Raw genomic sequence first — 19,156 nt, forward strand, 5'->3', positions numbered from 1 at the left:
TTGAATTCCTTCCTTCATCAATACTTAATTTCTGACCCGCTGCCAGGCACTGAATTAAGCACCAAAGTTAAGGGTATAGCCTTGCCTCAAAGAACTCAAGTCTGGTGAGAGAAAGATCAAACATGTCAGAGATTTCAATATAATGTGACATGTGCTATGAACAGGCATACACTACACAGCAGCTTCGGCCTCAGCCTGGGGGGAAGTGGGGAGTGAGAAGGGGGTGGGTAGAGGCGTTGGGAAAGGGTTCCAAGAAGAATTGCCCGTTGTATTGAGTCCTAAAAGCCAACTAGCAGCCAGGGTAAGAGATGGAAGTGCAGGGACACTGGCCCTGTGCCACGGCCTTTAATTGCAACACAGCTTTAATGGCAGGTAGGCCGGTGAGTCGCCACAGTAGGTAACAAGACGGAGGGAACTGGAACATGAAGAGGATTTGAATGCCAAGGAGCCACTGATGGGCTCTATGCTTGGAAACACACAATGAAGCTTTGGTAACGCTGCATTTGCATTAATAACTCTGAGCAGCCTGTGGAAGATGCTGACGAGTGGCTGGGAGAGTCTGGGGACACTGTTTGTGTTCTCCTGTCACTTGCTCCTTTGCATCTTTGGGGCAGTGCCAGAGGTAGAGGAGGAGCGGGTCACACCAGGATGAGGCACTTCCTGTTAGCGCCCTACACAGTCGTACAAACACGAACAGTCTTTGTGGAATTTTTACCCCGGCTTAATGCGTCTGCCTAAGACATGGTGTTCTTGTTTCTCTGTGCCATGGAACAGACAGAAACACTGTTCTTATGAAAAGCTAGGCACCTCCAGAACAGGAGAGGCGGCCTCTGTAGGCACAGGCTCTACGTAAGGTCTACAAGTTCAGTTGAACCTTAATTGGCAACATCAGGAGAGCTTCTCTCTGGGCCTGACAGTGAAATCTTTGGCTGCTATCTTTCAAAATTTATTACAACCCCAAATGAGAAATAAATAATGTTCCGAGTCAACAGATTAAAAGACCTACATTCCGTTCACCTCCTGATCCAGACTCCAAAATATATCCCTGTACCGGCCTGGGTATTTGGATTATCTACATATAAGTCTCCCCACCTCCCCAACTTTTGTTCTGTTTCATTTTTGGTTTTTAAGCTGAATTGACTTTTGAATTGAGAGCTATAAGAAATGAATCTCTGAGAGTATTAATACTTTAAGAATATCATCAAATATTTTCGAAAACAATGACCGAAAGACTCCCATCAAACTCGTAGAAAAAGAGATCAGATTTGTGGTTATCAGAGATGAAGAGAGGAGGGGGGCGGGGAGGGATGGACTGGGGGTTTGGGACTGGCATATGCGCACTCAGGTGTGTGGACTGATTGGCCAACGGGGACCTGCTGTACAGCACAGAGAACTCTACCCAATATTCTGTGATCATCTATGTGGCGAAAGAATTTGAAAGAGAATGGATGTGTGTACATGCGCAACTGAATCACTTTGGTGTGCAGCAGAATTTGTCACAACCTTGTAAATCAACTGTACTTCAATAAAAATTTAAAAATGAATAAAAAAGAGACAACGAGCGGGATGGGGTATGGGTAGGGGGACTTGGAGGAGGGTGGTTGAAAGGCACAAACTTCCAGTTAAAGATAAAAAAGTACAGGGATGTACTATACAATATGATGCCTATAGTTCATGCTGCTGTATGATACTTAGGAAAGTTGTTAAGAGAGTAGAGCTTCCGAATTCTTATCACAAGGAGAATTTGTTTTCTCTTTATTACATCTCTGTGAGATGAATGTTAACTAAACCAATTGTGATCATTTGAAAATCTATATAAATCAAACCATCATGCTGTACATCATCAACTTATACAGTCATGTATGTCAATTCCACCTCAATCAAACAAACACAAAAATTCCAGTGTGTTCCAGAGTGACCTTATCCCTGGAAGAAATGCTTGCCTGATCTTAATATCAAAAATACAGGCCCTGTGGCAGGGCCTCCTTGCCTGTCTGCTTGCAACTCTCACAAGTGTCCTCTCTTAATCTATTTCTTGCCTATCAAACAAACAAACAAAAATGCAGGTCTTGAATATTACTCATCCATACAAAGAATGAAAGAATGCCATTTGCAGCAACATGGATGTACCTAGAGATTATCACACGAAGTGTAGTAAGTCAGACAAAAACAAGTATCACACGATATCATTTATAGGCAGAATCCAAAAATGGTATAAGTGAACTAACTTACAAAACAGACTCACAGACTTGGAAAACAAACTTATGGTTACCAAAGGGGAAAGGGGTGCGGAGGGATAAATCAGGAGTTTGGGATTAACATATACACACTACTATATATAAAATAGTTAATTCACAAGGATCTACTGTATAACACAAGGAACTCTACTCAAATCCTGTACTAACCTATATGGGAAAAGAATCTGAAAAAGAATGGATATATGTATATGTATAACTGAATCACCTTGCCATGCTCCTGAAACTAATATAATGTTGTAAATCAACTCCACTCCAATATAAAATAAAGTATGAATAAAGAAAGAAAGAAAGAAGATCCTGAGCCTGTTTATATACCTACAATCAAATTACATCACTAACTAGTTGCCTACAGAAAGCCTTAAGGACCTGGTTTGTGGCCTGCTGTTAGTATGAATAATTATTGCCAACATATTTCAGTGCTATGCCTGACCACAATGCTATCTTTCCACTCCTCTTTTTCTGTCTTCTTACATTTTACTTTAAGGTGAGGGAGTGAGTCAGGCAGCATATGGTTGAAGAGCATTCTAGGCAAAAGGAATAACAATTGTCAAAAGCTAAGGCAGAAACATGCTAGATGCATTCCAGGAAGAGTGTGGAGGCCAGTGTGCCTGGAGTGGAAAAAGCAAGAAAGAGCAGTGGGAGGTGAACAGCTATTGGTTATCAGGTCTAGACCGTGGCTTTGCTGGTCACTTTGAAGGACTTTGGCTTTTACCCTAAGGTGCAGAGGAGGGGTCCAATCTAACTTATGTTTTCATAGGACCATTTTGGCTGCTGGGAACAAGGGTGGAGCTGGGATGCCAGTGAGGAGGCTGTTGCAATAATGCAGGTAAGAGCTGCTGGTGGCTTGGACGGTAGTGGTATTCATGGAAAGAATGAGAAGTGGTTGGATTCTAGATGCATTTCAAAGGTGGAATAAACAGAGTTTGCTGGTGGATTGGCTATGAAAGAAAGTGTACATGTGAGCAACTAGAAAAATATAATTGACATGAACAGTCAGGAGGTGCAGGCTTGGAAGGGAAACTCAGGGATTACGTTTTGGACGTGGTAAGTGTGAAATGTCTAGTCTACACAGAAGCAGAGAACTGAATGGGTGGTGACTAAGTGCTAAATATATGAGTTTAGATTCTGGAGCTGGATTGGAGAAATAGATGTGGGCATCATGAGCATATGGCCTATATTTAAAATTAAGAGACTGAACGAGGTCAACCAAGGGTCTGAGTGTGTTTAGAAACAGGAAATGGTACAAAAGCTGAGTTTATGGGATGAAAACAAGGGTATATCCGATTTCAGAGACCTAGAGTACAGGGTGTTTCGAAGAGATTGATCAGACACTGCTGACAGTCTGCTCCATAGGACTGAGACGTGACCCTTTGATTTAGCCACGTGGAGGTCAAAGGTGATCGTGATAAAGGCAGTGGAAACGTGGAGGAGTTGGAAAGATCACCTTTATGGGCACTATCATGAATAATTATCGTTAGATTACTAGTGGGAAGAGGAACAGTGAACCAGGAACTAAAAGCTTTAAGAAATGAGGGCATATTAATCGGGGTATAACAAAGCTGTTAAAGCAGTGAAGTGGCTTAAAGAACAAAGAAGCTTGGTTCTTTCTCATAAACCAGTCCCGACATAAAAAACGTCTAGGCTGGCGGGGTACCTCTGATGCTCGGGGTCACCTTGGGATACAGGTTGCTTAACAAGGTCCTAGGGCAAAGTCACTGTCAAAGAGAAGAGCGTTGAGGGGTCTGCTGAGATGCCCTCTGCTGCCCGCTTACCATCTTCTTGGAGGCAGCTTGTGTGATGTAATTCATTCCCTTTGGAGAAAATCTTCCAAACTGCAAGGCCACTCATGGGCCAGTTTCTACAGCTTCCTATCCTGTCTACTCTGAGAAAGTTCCTGTTAAATTCAGCACAAGGTGAGGGTTGGGGGTAGGGATCAACACAGGTCAGGCTACAGGCATATTAAGGGGGGAAAAGAGAAGCAGAGCTCTGTTCCAGGGTGGGGCAGACAGGAAATGTGGTATTGTGGGAAAATTCTGCATTTGGAGTCACAGAGTCTAGATCTGAACGTTAACTCCCTCACTTGCTAGCTCAAAAGACAAGCTGTCATTTCTGTTAGTTCAAAGGATGTTTTCCTATGTGTGTGAAAAATAATACTGGCTTCACCTATCACTTCAAGAGTGCCTTGGCGGGTCAAATGAGGTAATGTGTGAGAAATTATGTTGTTAAGATGCTACATGAAAACTATTTCTTAGAGTTCCCTGGTGGCTCAATGGGTAAGGATCCAACATTGTCACTGCTGTGGCTTGGGTTGTTGCTGCGGCGAAGCGTCTGTCCCTGGCCCTGGAACTTCCACATGCCGCCAGCATGGCAAAAAAAATTAAAAAAAAATTTAAAATAGGTAAATAAAAACAAATTCTTATTTTTTTTTAGTTGTTATTTATGGTTGACTAGTTTATTTCCTTCTGCAGAGTTAAGACTAACAGTTTTGGGATTTGATCTAAAGGCCCCGGGGTGGGGGGTTGTCATGAGATTCTTTCAGGGGATCCATGAGGTCAAAATTATTTTCATAATAATACAAAGACTTTTTTTGGTTTGTTTTTATCCTGGAGCTGTGCTACCATTGCACCACTGGTTTGTTTTTATCTTGTGTTGACACCTACACTGTTGATTAGAAACATTAAGGGTTGGAGTTCCCGTTGTGATGCAGCAGAAATGAATCCGACTAGGAACCATGAGGTTGTAGGTTCGATCCCTGGCACTGCTCAGTGGGTTAAGGATCCAGCGTTGCCATGAGCTGTGGTGCAGGTCGCAGATGTGGCTTGGATCTGGCGTTGCTGTGGCTGTGGCTGTGGGCTGGCAGCTACTGCTCCGATTAGACCCCTAGCCTGGGAACCTCCATATGCCATGGGTTCAGCCCTAAAAAACAAACAAAAAAGAAACACTGGGGGTTAAAACTATTAGAATTTAGCAAGAATCAAGGTCATGGCACAAAGCCATAATGATAGTCCTCAATCATTGAATTCTTCACCATGATATACACACTATTTAAAAAAAAAAGCACAAGCAGGTTTTACTTGAGAACATCCTTGATGAAGCAGTAAAAATGATAATATCATTAAAAATCAATCCAAAAATACATGTCTTTTTATTAATCTGTGTGATGAAAGGGGAGGTGTTTATAAAGTGCTTTTTGCTGCAGTGGAAGAATGATTGTCTTGAGGAAAAAAAATTGTGAGATGGAGCTGTGAGCTAAACTAGTTGCTTTTTTGGTGGTTCGCCACGGGACTGAGAGACAAACTGGGATTTGCAGGCTTGGGTATTAGGGGGACATGGGTGGACACTGCCTCAAAAATAAATGAAGTAAGCCTGTCCCTTCAAGGGAAACACTTGACACTCTTTGTTGCTAAAATGGTACTAAAATTCAAGCTTTCAAGTGAAAATCGGACTTTTGGAAAACTTTTTATCTGCCACCCTGAGCTGGACAGCTTTCCAGAATTTAAAGGCTTTTCTGATGAAATTAGTGGTGCTATTAACCAATGTCATTGTACAAATATTTCATAATGAATATGTCAGCATTTGCAAGTGCTACATAACTCAGTGAACTGATACTTTTTTCAAATGATCAATACATGCTGATAATGGACTGCACTCATGGGTAAAGATTCATTCAACACTCACAATAGATCAATGGACTGCAAAATAACAGGCTGAAAAGTTCACTGATATAGTTTCAGATGGTACACTGCAGCACATCTTTAAGAAATCAATGCTCCTTGGAGTTCCCGTCGTGGCTCAGCAGAAATGAGTCTGACTAGGATCCATGAGGTTTGATCCCTGGCCTTGCTCAGTGGATTGAGGATCTGGTGTTGCCATGAGCCATGGTGTAGATTGCAGACATGGCTCGGATCTGGCATTGTTGTGGCTGTGGTGTAGACCAGAGGCTATAGCTCTGATTTGACCCCTAGCCTGGGAACCTCCATATGCTGCGGGTATGACCTTCAAAAGATCAAAAAAAAAAAAAAAAAAAAAAGGAAAAAAAAAGAAAGAAACGCTCCTTGAGTTTCAGTACAGTGTCAAAGACAAATATCCATACTTATCGGAGAAGGCTAATAAAATACTCCTCTCTTTCCCAAATGTATATCTGCATATGTTTCTTCACACACTTCAACCAAAACATACACTGCAACAGACTGAATGCAGAAGCAGAGAGGAGAATCTTGCTGTCTTCTATTAAGGCAGACATGAAAGATTTGGAAACAATGTAAAGCAATGCCACTCTTCTCACTAATGCTTTTTGTTTTGGAAACAGTTACTTTTCATAAAATGTATCTATTTATGTTAACCTGGCATAGGTTATTACAGTTATTTTTATTTTATTTTATTTTTTGGTCTTTTTGCTATTTCTTTGGGCCGCTTCTGCAGCATGTGGAGGTTCCCAGGCTAGGGGTCGAATCGGAGCTGTAGCCACCGGCCTACGCCAGAGCCACAGCAACTCGGGATCCAAGCCGCGTCTGCAACCTACACCACAGCTCACGGCAACGCCAGATCGTTAACTCACTGAGCAAGGGCAGGGACCGAACCCTCAACCTCATGGTTCCTAGTCGGATTCGTTAACCACTGCGCCACGACGGGAACTCCCTATTCTTTTTTTTTTTTTTTTACAGTTATTTTTAAAGTAAACCAATGTACATTTTCTCAGTTAAATTAGAATTAATGTGGTGAACACTGATAGGTAGAACCATATAAACATAAACTCAACAACTTATTGGGTATAAATGCATTCTGAGATCAACGAGTTGGAGAATTGCTGATTTAGCCTGCTTTTGCATAGCTACAGCCTAGATTCTTATAAACTTAACTTCCTTTGGAATTCTTAATCCTTATCAGGACTCGAGCCAAGGACTTATAGCTCACACCAGCTGGCACTGTTACTATTCATAGAGGATAGAGTGGTCACTGCAGCCTTTTCCTTCACTTCTACATCCTTCACTTAGGGTGCAATTGGCCAAAGTGTACAATAGCCAATGACTGTGGCCAGCAGCCAAAGGGAAGCCATTCTTCATGTTAATGAGATGGATTTCAAATCTTAAAATCAGCTGGAACTGTCTTAGGGAGCTGTTTGAGATAAGCTTTCCTAAACAAAGAAATAATTTGAAGGCTCATTTAGAATAAGAGTTAGGTACAATTTTGATATCCCACACTCCAGCGAGAGTTAAATAAACCCTTTTGTTCATTATCAGTTGAGTTGTTTATCTTTTTCTTTCCTGTTAGTGCACTAATTACCTGTGATATACATGATTGCAACAGAAATACATTTACAGTTTCTCCTATAAATGTGTTATGGTTCTACAGGTCAATGTACAATAATTAAATCCAAATTTAAGGTCTGAATAGATTTCTTTTCTTTTCTTTTTTCTTTTTTGCCTTTTTTGGGGCTGCTCCTGTGGCATATGGAGGTTCCCAGGCTAGGAGTCAAATCGGAGCAGTAGCTGCCAGCCCACACCAGAGCCACAGCAACGCGGGATCCGAGCCGCGTCTGCAACCTACACCACAGCTCACGGCAATGCCAGATCCTTAACCCACTGAGCGATGCCAGGGATTGAACCCGCAACCTCATGGTTCCTAGTCGGATTCATTAACCACTGCGCCATGACGGGAACTCCTGAATAGATTTATTTTCAAATGTGGACTCACATCAACTGCTCGGGGAAACAAGTTGATCCATTTATTCGAGTTGGATACAGCTTCGGAGCGGTAACACAGAAGATGCAAAATTAATTCAGGCATGTACTATCTTCTATAGATTTATCATACAAACAATACTTCTGGTTCATTTAATGCATAAATTCTATCAACAGTTCATAAGCAGAGTTCCTGTTGTGGTGCAGCAGAAACCAATCCAACTAGGAACCATGAGGTTTCGGGTTCGATCCCTGGCCTTGCTCAGTGGGTTAACGATCTGGCGTTGCTGTGAGCTGTGGTGTAGGTCGCAGACACAGCTTGGATCCCGAGTTGCTGTGGCTGTGGCATAGGCCAGTGGCAACAGCTCCTATTCAACCCTAGCCTGGGAACCTCCATATGCCGCCGGTGCAGCCCTAAAAGGACAAAAGACAAAAAACAAAAAACAATTCATAAGCAATACTTAGGCTGGTTGCAAACCATTTCTTCATTTTTCGCAATGCTTGGATTATACTTTGAAACACTTTAGTTATGATATTCACTCTCAAGGTTTTGTAATGCCACAATGAAATATTCTGCTATTTCTCAGAATAAGCTTTATAAAATTCTTGCTCAGATAATAAAAAGACAAGAAATTAAAACAACAAATGTCCTTTACAGTTAGTTTCAAGATAAAATTATTATTTATTTATTTAGTTTGCTTTTTAGGGCTGCACCCTCAGCATATGGAGGTTCCCAGGCTAGGGGTCTAATCAGAGCTGCAGCTGCCAGCCTACCCCATAGCCACAGCAATGCTGGATCTGAACCATGTCTGCCACCTACACCATGGCTCACGGCAACGCCGGATCCTTAACCCACTGAGTGAGGCCAAGGACGAAACCCACAACTTCATGGTTCCCAGTTGGATTCGTTTCTGTTGCACCATGACGGGAACTCCCAAGATAAAATTCTTGAATGCAAAACTGATATTTATGTTGAAATCAATTATTTGAAAATTATCGATGTGCCTATGTTCAAATCAACAATTTGAAAATTATCCATGTGCCTGGCTAGCCTGTTGTCTAATTTTTTTAAAAAAATTTATTTATTTTTTATGGATGCACCCATGGCATACAGAAGTTCCTGAGGCCATGGATTGAATCCAAGCTTCAGCTGTGACCCATGCCACAGCTGCTGCAACACCAGATCCTTTAACCCACTGTGCCGGGCCAGGGGTCCAAACCACGCCTCCACAGAGACCTGAGCCACTGAAGTCGGGTTCTTAACCCATTGCACCACAGTGGGAACTCCTGCTGTCTCCCTTTAGATTAATTAAATTAATTCATTGGCTTATTCAGTGAACATTTATTAAGTGTCCAGTGTACGTAACTGATTGTTAAAAGTCTTTGGGTGATGAAAAAGACAAAATCCTTGTGTTGAAAATCTATATGTTAAGCATAATCATGTAATTCCCAAATCATTTATTTATTTGGAAGTGGAGGACCAAATAAATAAGAATGATGACAGCAACAATAAGTCATAGGGAGTTCCCATTGTGGCACGGCAGAAATGAATCCGACTAGAAACTGTGAAATTGCAGGTTCGAAGCCTGGCCTCGATTCAGTGGGTTAAGGATCTGGCGTTGCCATGAGCTGTGGTGCAGGTCGCAGACACGGCCCGGATCCCGCATTGCTATGGTTGTGGTGTAGGCCAGTGGCTATAGCTGCAACCAGACTGCTAGCCTGGGAATATCCATAAGCCACAGGTGCAGCCCCACAAAGCAAAAAAAAAAAAAAGTCATATATTTCGAGTGCTATATGCTGGGCACCATAGCAAAGGTTAAATATTTATGAACTCATTTGATCTTCAGGACAGTCCTCTGACGCAGGGAACTCAGCAAATATCCTCAGCTTGCCAATGAAGATGCTGAGGCACAGAGAAGTTAATTTGTCCAATATCACATAGCTTTCAATGGGAGAGTTGAGATTGTAAGTTCTGTTGCCTGGCTTTGTAGCCCATGCTCTCCACCGCTACATTACTCTGGTTTGATGACCACTGAATGAATGAGTAAATGAATGGCGGAGTGTCTGGTTTATCCCGATACACTGCCAAAAATGGGATACCTACACCTGGCCAGCAATCTTGCAAATGCGTACCTCAACTAATAAGGGCCTTGGCATGTCATGGAGATTAGCATCAGGGCCAGAGGATAGACAGTGTGCTCTACTTTGAGTCGGCACTGCTATTTTTGCACAGAAAAGGAGAACTCATGCTCTATATTCAACACGTATCTCCACCTGGGTGTGCCATTCTCCCTGGACTATGTCTCTCGGGAATGGGATATTTTTTTTCTCTGCCAGATCACAGGGCAGCCTGGTCAGGAAAAAAAATGATCAGTTGTAACCTGTACTACTTTTGGTATAGATGTTCTGAATTTGTTAAAGAAACAAACGAGAGCCAGAAGAAGTTTGGAAAACCTTGGATGTGAAGGAACAACTTGAGATTGTTCTGTGTTGGCTGTTGGGGGAAAAAGGGATAATTTACAGGGGTTTCAGAATGGGAGCACTTTAGCACTACAAGGGAATCCTGGGGCTCTCTAGTCTGTTTTCTCCTGTTACACATAAGAATCTGAAGCATAAAATGCTAGACTGCCTGGACCCAAATCCTGGCTCTACTACCTACCTCCTCTATGACTTTGGGAAAGTTTCTTCAATTTTTCATGCCTCAGTTTCTCTACTTTCAAAACAACTAAACCTCAGTACCCGCCCTAAAGTCATCATGCAAACGAATGAGTTAACGTGTGTAAAAGTACTTGAAATAGTGGATGGAATTAGTGCTCAACAAGTATTAGCTCAAATTGTAAAGGAACATAAAAAAAAAAAAAAGTTAATAGTTCTGGAATCCAGATCTATTTCTGTTAGGATGGTCTCCATGAAAAATGGATTATATCTTAGTTTCTTCCTCAAATAGGGGAATATTGGTACCAAGATATTACCAGACTGAGCAAAGCTATGTTGCCATGTGTTTAGTTATTAAGCAGAGTTGCTTGTTAAAAATAACTCCACTGCCATTGTCTTGTCTGCTCTTTGCCCTTCCCTTAGGCAATAGTACAAGAAATTTAATGTGGGCATTAATATGGATGTATTAGAGAAACCCAAAGAGCAAGATGCTAAATAAAACCAGAAATGTGTGTAAGTGGTATTGGGAGGATTTCCTTGCAAGGAAGTAGTTTATCATATGTTAATATAGTCACCACTGATATCTTTTGCTACTTATACCTTCAGTTTGCCTACATTGTTATATTGAAGTGTTTCTCATAGACAGCATTTAGCATATAGTTGTGTTTTAAGCAACCCCTGTCAATATCTATATTTTAATTGGTGCAATTGAACCATATTTATTTAATGTAATTATTGATAATGTTAGGACTTAAAGCTGCCATTTTATTGTTTGTTTTCTGTTTGTCCTCTGTAATATTTCTCTGTTTTCCTTTTCCTATCTTCCTGAAGGATATTTGAATATCTTCTTAGACTTCTATTTTTTATTTATTTATAGCAGTTTTTTGTTTTTGTTTTTGTTTTTTTGCTTTTGTCATTTTTAGGGCTGTACCTGTGGCATATGGAGGTTTCCAGCCGAGGGGTCTAATTGGAACTACAGCTGCTGGCCTACGCCAGAGCCACAGCAATGCCAGATCCGAGTCGTGTCTGTGACCTACACCACAGCTCATGGCAACACCGGATCCTTATCCCACTGAGCAAGGCCAGGGATCAAACTCGCAACCTCATGGTTCCTAGTCGGATTTCTTTCCACTGTGCCACGATGGGAACATCTATTTATAGTGGTTTTGAGTGTATCTCTTTTTATACCTTTTGTAATGGTTTCTCTAGTTATTACATTATACACACTTCACTTACCATAATAGTGTAGTTTTTCCAGATATATGAAATACAAAAAACCTACCTCTCTTTATGTCCATTTACTCTCATTTGTTTATAATATATAATTGTCTTATTTTCTCTGCATACATTTCGAACTATATCTGACAGTGTTACAATTTTTGCTTCAACTATCAAATATAACTTAGAAGACTCCAGAGGGAAAAGAACACCGACTGTATTAACCCTATTTCTGCTTGCCATTTTCTTTTTCCTTACTGATGTCCCAAGATTTCTTCTTTGATCTTTTCCCTTCCATTTAGATAACTCCCTTTAACTCAGTGTGCTGGGCTGAGGACTGAACCTACATCTCCCCAGTAACTGGAGGTGCTGCAATTGGATTCTTAACCCACTGAGCCACAGTGAGAAATCCATCCATGAGGGTGTTATTGTATGAGATTTACATTCTCTCTCTCTCTCTTTTTTTTTTTGTCTTTTTGCCATTTCTTGGGCCGCTCTCGCGGCATATGGAGGTTCCCAGGCTAGGGGTCCAATCGGAGCTGTAGCTGCCAGCCTTTGCCAGAGCCACAGCAACGCGGGATCCGAGCCGCATCTGCGACCTACACCACAGCTCATGGCAACACTGGATCGTTAACCCACTGAGCAAGGCCAGGGATCGAACCCGAAACCTCATGGTTCCTAGTCGGATTTGTTAACCACTGCGCCACAACGGGAACTCTGAGATTTACATTCAAATCAGTGGACTTTAAATAAAGCAGATTGCTCTCCATGATGCAGGTGGGCCTTACCCAATAAGTTGAAGGCCTGGCTAGAACAAAAGACTCACCTCTCCCAAGAAAGAGGAAATTCTCCAGCCTGATGGATTTTGGATGAACGAAACATCAACTCTACCCCGTGTCTCCTGCCTGATGGCCTATGGACTTGAACTATGAGTTAGTGGCTCAGCAGTAACGAACCTGACCAGTATCCATGAGGATGAAGGTTCAATCTCTGGCCTTACTCAGTGGGTTAAGGATCCGGCATTACTGGGAGCTGTAGTTCGCAGACACAGTTTGGATCCCATGTTGCTGTGGATCCTACTCTGGGAACTTCTGTATGCTGTGGGAGTGGCCCTAAAAAGCACCCTCCCCCAAAACCAACAACACACAACAACCCTCCCCCCCCCAAAAAAAAACCATGGAGTGAATGACAAAGAGGCAAAGAAAATGATGAAAGGATATGAATCTCCATTTATATCTCAAATTCTCATCTTTCCACCTAAAACTGGGTTCAAATATTGTGCTGGAATAGCCAAGTAAAAGCTGTGACACGGAGCAAGTTACTTATTGTTTCTGAGCCTCAGTTTTGCCTTCTGTAAAATGAAGGACTATTGTTAAGGATTAATAAAACAACACATGTGTCTCTTTTTCTCTGTGGCCACTGCCATTCCAGGGTGATCTAGATGAGTGTTTCGTCTTCTATAGTTTCTGCAACTTCCAGAGAACAAAGAGAACTCCTATGTAAACATCCAGCTGTCCCATGTTGTGTTTCTAATCTTCTCTCCTAACTTTAGTTCAAGAGACCATATACAACTAATTAGAGTTTCCTTCTCTTGCAGAGGTTGGATGGGTAAAATGGAGTAGGATGAAAACTAGAGAATTCTGAAAATGTCTCAAGGCAAAATAAAGGATAGGGAAAAAAAAAAAAAAAAAGGAAGAAAATGTATGTCAGAATCTGGCACGAAAAACTAAGTGTCCAGCAGATAGTTATTACTCATCTCAGCCCTCAGAAGTTTAGGATGAATGGATATACTGAAGGTTGTTTCCATAGCACTTTTTAATTCTATTAAATCTATAGTTTACGGATGGTTTAAGCAGAGCCTTTGCTCTGGGCATTGAAAAGTGGAGGGTATAAAACTTTAACGCTTTCAAAGGACTGTGGAAAAACTAAAGACTTCTCTCCCTCAGGACATTTCTTTTCCCATCATTAATCTCCTAGTAGAAGGAAGAGAAAGAGAAAGCGAGTGACTAAAGGTCAAGGATAGGATTGCCATTCTAACTGCAGAACAATTTCTTCTCTCCCCTCTTGCTCGAGTACTCTCTCCCCCGTCCCCTCCACCCCTTAAGCGAACCAAAACCTCAGCGTCTACTCTGTGTACCACATTCTGCATTCCTTTACCGCCCACTAATAGGTTCTAAGATCTTTGGAGATAAGGGCTGTGGAAGATTTGCTGTGACAAAAGTAGTTCCTTGAGAAAGCAATTTCACTTTTTTCGGCAGTACCTGTGGTATGCAGAAGTTCTCAGACCAAGGATAGAACCTGGGCCGCAGCAGTGACAACACCAGATCCTTAACCTGCTGAGCCAACAGGAAACTCTAGCAATTTCACTTTTTAAGGTTGGTTGTGTGGTGACAAAGCACTTAGCAGGTAGGAGGCCCATGATCACTTTACCTACTTGGTTCTTTAATGAGGTGTCAAAAGGTACAGAGCTCTGAGCATGGTCAGTGCTGTAGGAGGAGTATATCACCCCCCCCCCCCAATCCTCCCACCGCCTTGCTTAAGCTTCCAAAGCAGCTGGGCCCCACGGGAACTGCATGTTTCCTTTCTCCTGCTTCTAGTTCATATTCCTGCTGCTGCTGCTGCTGTTTTTGAGCCAGTATTGCAGAAGTCATGGGAGTGGAGATGTTTTCTTTAACAAATCACGTGTGCCACCGTGAAGCATGTGGAGCAAAGTGAACCGAGTTAATTCTAGCAGGGCTATAGCATTACATCTTATTTTAGGACACCAACTTATTCTGGGTTTACCCAGATGGCCTTTAAATAACCCGGTCTTGGACTCAGATGGTCAGTGGTACTCAGTAGCTCAACTACTGTATTTACTATCAGTTAAAAAGAGCTGGCTTGAAAATAAGTATGCTCTATTCATATCTGATGGGATATATGTTTCTTTTCTAATATCCACCTTAGGTCTCAATGCCAGCTTTTGGCATAGATCATCCAGATTTTATTTGATTGGTTAAGTTGGGCGGGAGAAAGATGGAGCAAGAGATATCTGAATAACCAGAGTCTGTGCCTCCTCTTTCTGTTTTTAACTAAACAGAATATCAATTAGTGATGAATGGAGCCTGGAGATCAGTCCCTCATGTCTGTCAATGAAATGATAAAGTCCTTAAGAAAATCCTACCTTTAAGAACTCAAGTGATTTGGGGGCCTGCAAAAGGCTTCTTTTCCTTCCCCAGTTTGACCAGCTACTTGTTCCAGATTCACCTTTTTTTTTTCCTGTGCTTTTCTGTGGATTGGATCACTGGGCCTCAGAGGTAGGTGCCAGAGCCTGGCTAATGCCTGTCAGCAACACGCTTACCCTTAGGTTAAGATCTTGCTGGCAGAAATGGCTTTGACACATTTTGAAGCTTGATGTTCAGAGCAGAACAGGCACCCAGTCATTTGTCCAGTGGTTGATTCTTTGGTGGGGCACATGTCATCTCAGGGTTTTCCTTGCACGGCGTGTGCATCTGATTCTCCTACAGAACTCTAAGAAATGCAAGTGTCCTGACTCCACTCCTTAGATGGGTTCTGGTGAAGGTATGTGTATTTTGGCCATGCCCACAGCACAGGCAAGTTCCTTGGCCAAGGATGGAATCAGAGCCACAGTAGTGACAATGCCAAATCCTTATCCGCTAAGCCACCAGAGAACTCCAGAAAAGCTTCCCAGGTGATTCTGATACCTCTGGGTTGGTTATGTGGTCAGGGAATGTTGCATGCCTTTCCAGTGAACAAAGAATGTTACCTACCCTTTCATTTCGAAAAGGATCAAGCCATCATCGGCCACTGCTGTCTCAGACATCTTCCTCCCCCGTGGTCCACCCTGAGTGGGATTCAGGATGGAAAACAGGAAGCATTCTGTTCTCTGGATACTGGCCCTAGAGAGTTAAGATGCAGCTAAGGAATAATTTCAATGAAGCCAGCATCTTCCCATAACTAGAAAAGTACTAAAATCATTAACTTGAGATGTCTATTCTTTGTGATCAGCCATAATACTTTCATGTTCTTTTTCTTAGCATAAATCTTCCTGCATCCTGGCTTCTCCTGAAACCAGGCAAGATCCTGGGCACAAAAACTTTTTCCTGTGCATTAACTGGAAATGCACTGCAGTGGCTAACTGCAGCGTAGCCACTAAAGCAGGATTCCTGTTCCTCCTCAATAAATAAACCTAAGAGCATCGTTGAGTTCTTCTGTAGGAACTAAGGCATCCACCCAGGTGGAGTATGGTAATTTCAGGCTCAGCCCATGATTCATGGAACAGCACCCTGCTATCACCCCACCAACCAATCAGCAGAAAGCCTTCCACCCCTCAGGCCTCACCCCAAATTTCTCCTATAAAAACTCCCTGAAAACTATCTGGGAGTTCGGGTCTTTTCAGCTACAGCCATCTGCTTTCCTTGCTTGGCCCTGCAATAAACCTTTCTCTGTTCCAAACTCCAACCTTTCATTTTGGCCTCACTGTGCATAAGGCACACGGACTAACACTCCCGTACCTTTTCAGAGCGGTTTTCCTACTGAGACACTGTCTCTTGGCTACAGTCCTCAGTAACTAGCGGCTGTCCATCTTCTGTTTGAGAGCAGAATCACTGTTTTATTCACTGCTGTAACCCAAAGCTCAGCTGCAGTGTTCAGCACAAAACAGACTTGCAGTACTTATTTTCTGAATGAACCCCAAGTTACAGAGGGGGCACCACCTGAGGCTCAGGTTAAGATCACACAGGTGGTGGCGCTGGTGGTCCCTCTACTACATTTTGCTAGGAAAACTTCGGTGGCTGAGCAGCGGCTGCAGGTCGGACCTTGAGGCTGCGGTGTCCGGTTACAAAGGTCAAAGTTTGCTCTGGGCAAGCCAAGCCCAGCTTCTCAGCAGCAATTCTTGCTTTGCCTGCCCAGGGTGTCCCGCCACTGCGAAGTTAACCCGAGACCCCGCCCCATGGGCGGGGCCAGGGGCGGTGCGCGCGTCCCGGGGCGCAGCGTCTCTGGTCGCTTCGAGCTTCTGCGCCTGCGCCCGGCGCCCGGGGGCCTGGGTCAGACTCAGAAATGGCGGCCTCCATGTTCTACAGCCGGCTGTTGGCTGCCGCCACCCTTAGGAATCACCGACCCCGGACGGCACTGCAGACCGCCGCCCAGGTACTGCGGTCGAGCCGGCTCTCGCTTCGAGGGTCGGCAGGAGAAAGGGCGACGTGGGGGATTGGCACCTGTGGGCGAGGTGTGAAGGGATCCGGGGCCCGGCTCGGGGTCACCCCACCGTCAGTGACATTGGGTGACAAGAGATGCCACTCCGGGCCCACGGGAGGCTTGCCCGGGAGTGCTGCCTGCCAAGACCGCGAGCCGGCTCATGTTTGCGCCTTTCTGTCCCCGCCTTCATTCTGCGAAGAGCTGTGGCCATCTGGCCCGGGCTGCTCGTCCAGTTTCCGAGGGGGCGGAGGAGAGCCAGGATGGGTAGCTAGTGGCGAGGCGGGGGTCGAGCACTTTCTCCTGCTGCTCCCGCGACCGGCGCAGTGCGCCGAGACTTCTTCGGCCCGCCTTTGGGCTGGGAGGGGAATGCCCTTCAGATGTACTTTTGTGCCTCAGGAGCTGTCATAGATGGGAATGGCTTCACATAACCAGCAGTGCTTGCTGACTGGTCTTTTCTGGGACTCAGCCGGGAAGTTTCTCATGTCTTCCAAGTAGCTGTGTACTGTTTTGTTTAATAGTGGTAATTACCAATTGGGAAGAAAAATCTTTTAGCTTTAGGAGTGTGGGTGGGGTGTATGTGGGGTGTGTAGTGCGTGTGCGTGTGCGTGTGTGTGTGTGTGTGTGTAGTAACAGGAGCAAGGGGTTGTTTGCAGCAAAGTAAGGGTTTATTTGCAGAGTGCAAGCGAGGGAGTGGTAGACAAGTCACAGATCTATTCCAGCTTGGTCTTTGAGTTGGAGTGTTTTTAAAGGGGAAGAACAAAGAAGCTGGGATTAATCATCAGCTTCTGTAATTTCTGTGACATTTTTAAATTCTAGTTTCAGGGACTCAGATTATCTCCTGTTTCTGATTCTTTTGCCAAATGGTCCGTGGCTCCAGGGCCTATTAGCTCATCTTGACCTGGAGAAACAACCTGAGTTTGTACTTTAATGATGACATCTGCAGTATTACGTTTAGTTCATTAGTGATGTTATCAACGACAGCAATTTTAGTTACCTGACTGGTTGATTAATGTTCAGTTAGAGATTGGTGGGAACAAAAAGGGAATAAAAATTGGGGTAGACAGATTAATCATAAATTCGTTAAGGAAACTTGGTTTTAGGGGCTCAGTTTAATGTATGGAGCATATACTGTGTGCCGGGAACTGTTCCAAGCATTTTACGCGTATCTCTCATTAGGCTTTTCAGCATCACTGTAAAAAGTCATTAATCTCCACCTTGTTGATGGAGAACTTGTGGCTAAGAGAATGGTAATTTAATCCAGGTCACCACACAGGTAAGGTCAGAGTTATGGCTTAATTTCCAGAACTGGCTTCGGAGTCTGTGTGCTTGAATCTGTTCTACAGTTTTTTCTAGAGCATAAACATTGGACCATTCCTTCCAACATTGACACTAGAAAAGGGAGGGGGTTGATTGACTTCATGAATTAATTCCAGAGTTTTAGGTTGTATTCTGAGGCAACCTCAGACATACCATAAATGAATTGATTTAGACTTTTTTTTCTTTTTAAATATTTGTACTTTCAACCTAGAGATAGTGAATTCTATGAGTTTGCTTTCTGATATGTCTTTTTTTGGCCTTGAGCTTCCTTCTTATGAGTCTTAAAGGGTGCTGTCTAGCTAGGTTTTAGACTATGAGGCTTTGATGAACAAATATGTCTCCATTCTAATCATTGTTTTTATCCTCTTGGAAGTTCCTTTAAAAATCTCTGTGTCTCCATGTAGAAATGCCTAATATTTTGTCTTAAACATCTTCTCTTCTTTTCCATGCTCACATTAAATAGTACAGCTTTGGAGTTGGAAATCTCCCGTCTAGCCCCTTGCTTTTGTACCTGGGGACATAGAGGTATGGGGCCTAAGGAATCTTGTCTAGGTTTACACACTGAGTTTAGCAAATTCTCATAAACATTTTTGTTTAGTTCTCTGACCCTCTTCTAGTTTCTCTGTATCTTTCATCCAGTGTATATTTTATAAAAATAGTTCAGTTATGAGCATGTTAAATAATTTAAGGAATTTTCTTGCTCGTTGTGAATCATACTCCCTAGTAACTGCATTTTCCCACTTTTGAATAAGTATTATTTAAATTCGGTATGTGATTGGATGGGTGGCGGTGTAGGTAGGGATTTGACCAGGAATTGGTGGCCTTTTCTTC

The 19,156-nt window shown here is 43.0% G+C and overlaps 1 protein-coding gene and 1 long non-coding RNA gene across 3 annotated transcripts in view; one reads left to right on the forward strand and one right to left on the reverse strand.

Moving 5' to 3' along the window:
• Positions 14,327–16,717, reverse strand: LOC106504670. Its single transcript, XR_001298332.2, has 3 exons — positions 16,327–16,717; positions 15,583–15,711; positions 14,327–14,480 (listed from the first exon to the last, which is right to left on the reverse strand). It is a non-coding gene; the product is annotated as an uncharacterized LOC106504670 (long non-coding RNA).
• Positions 16,781–19,156, forward strand: part of SUCLA2 (succinate-CoA ligase ADP-forming beta subunit) — a 54,253-nt gene continuing 51,877 nt past the window's right edge. The window contains exon 1 of one of the 2 annotated variants that reach the window (XM_021065584.1): positions 16,781–16,960. In XM_021065584.1, the coding sequence (XP_020921243.1) occupies positions 16,871–16,960 (90 nt within the window). In that variant the 5' untranslated portion in view covers positions 16,781–16,870. Of the gene's footprint in view, positions 16,961–17,383; positions 17,529–19,156 lie in introns of those variants that run through there. The other variant, XM_021065585.1, reaches the window with a different exon arrangement.

This window comes from Sus scrofa, chromosome 11, assembly GCF_000003025.6.
Source record: "Sus scrofa isolate TJ Tabasco breed Duroc chromosome 11, Sscrofa11.1, whole genome shotgun sequence".
Classification (NCBI taxonomy): Eukaryota; Metazoa; Chordata; class Mammalia; order Artiodactyla; family Suidae; genus Sus; species Sus scrofa.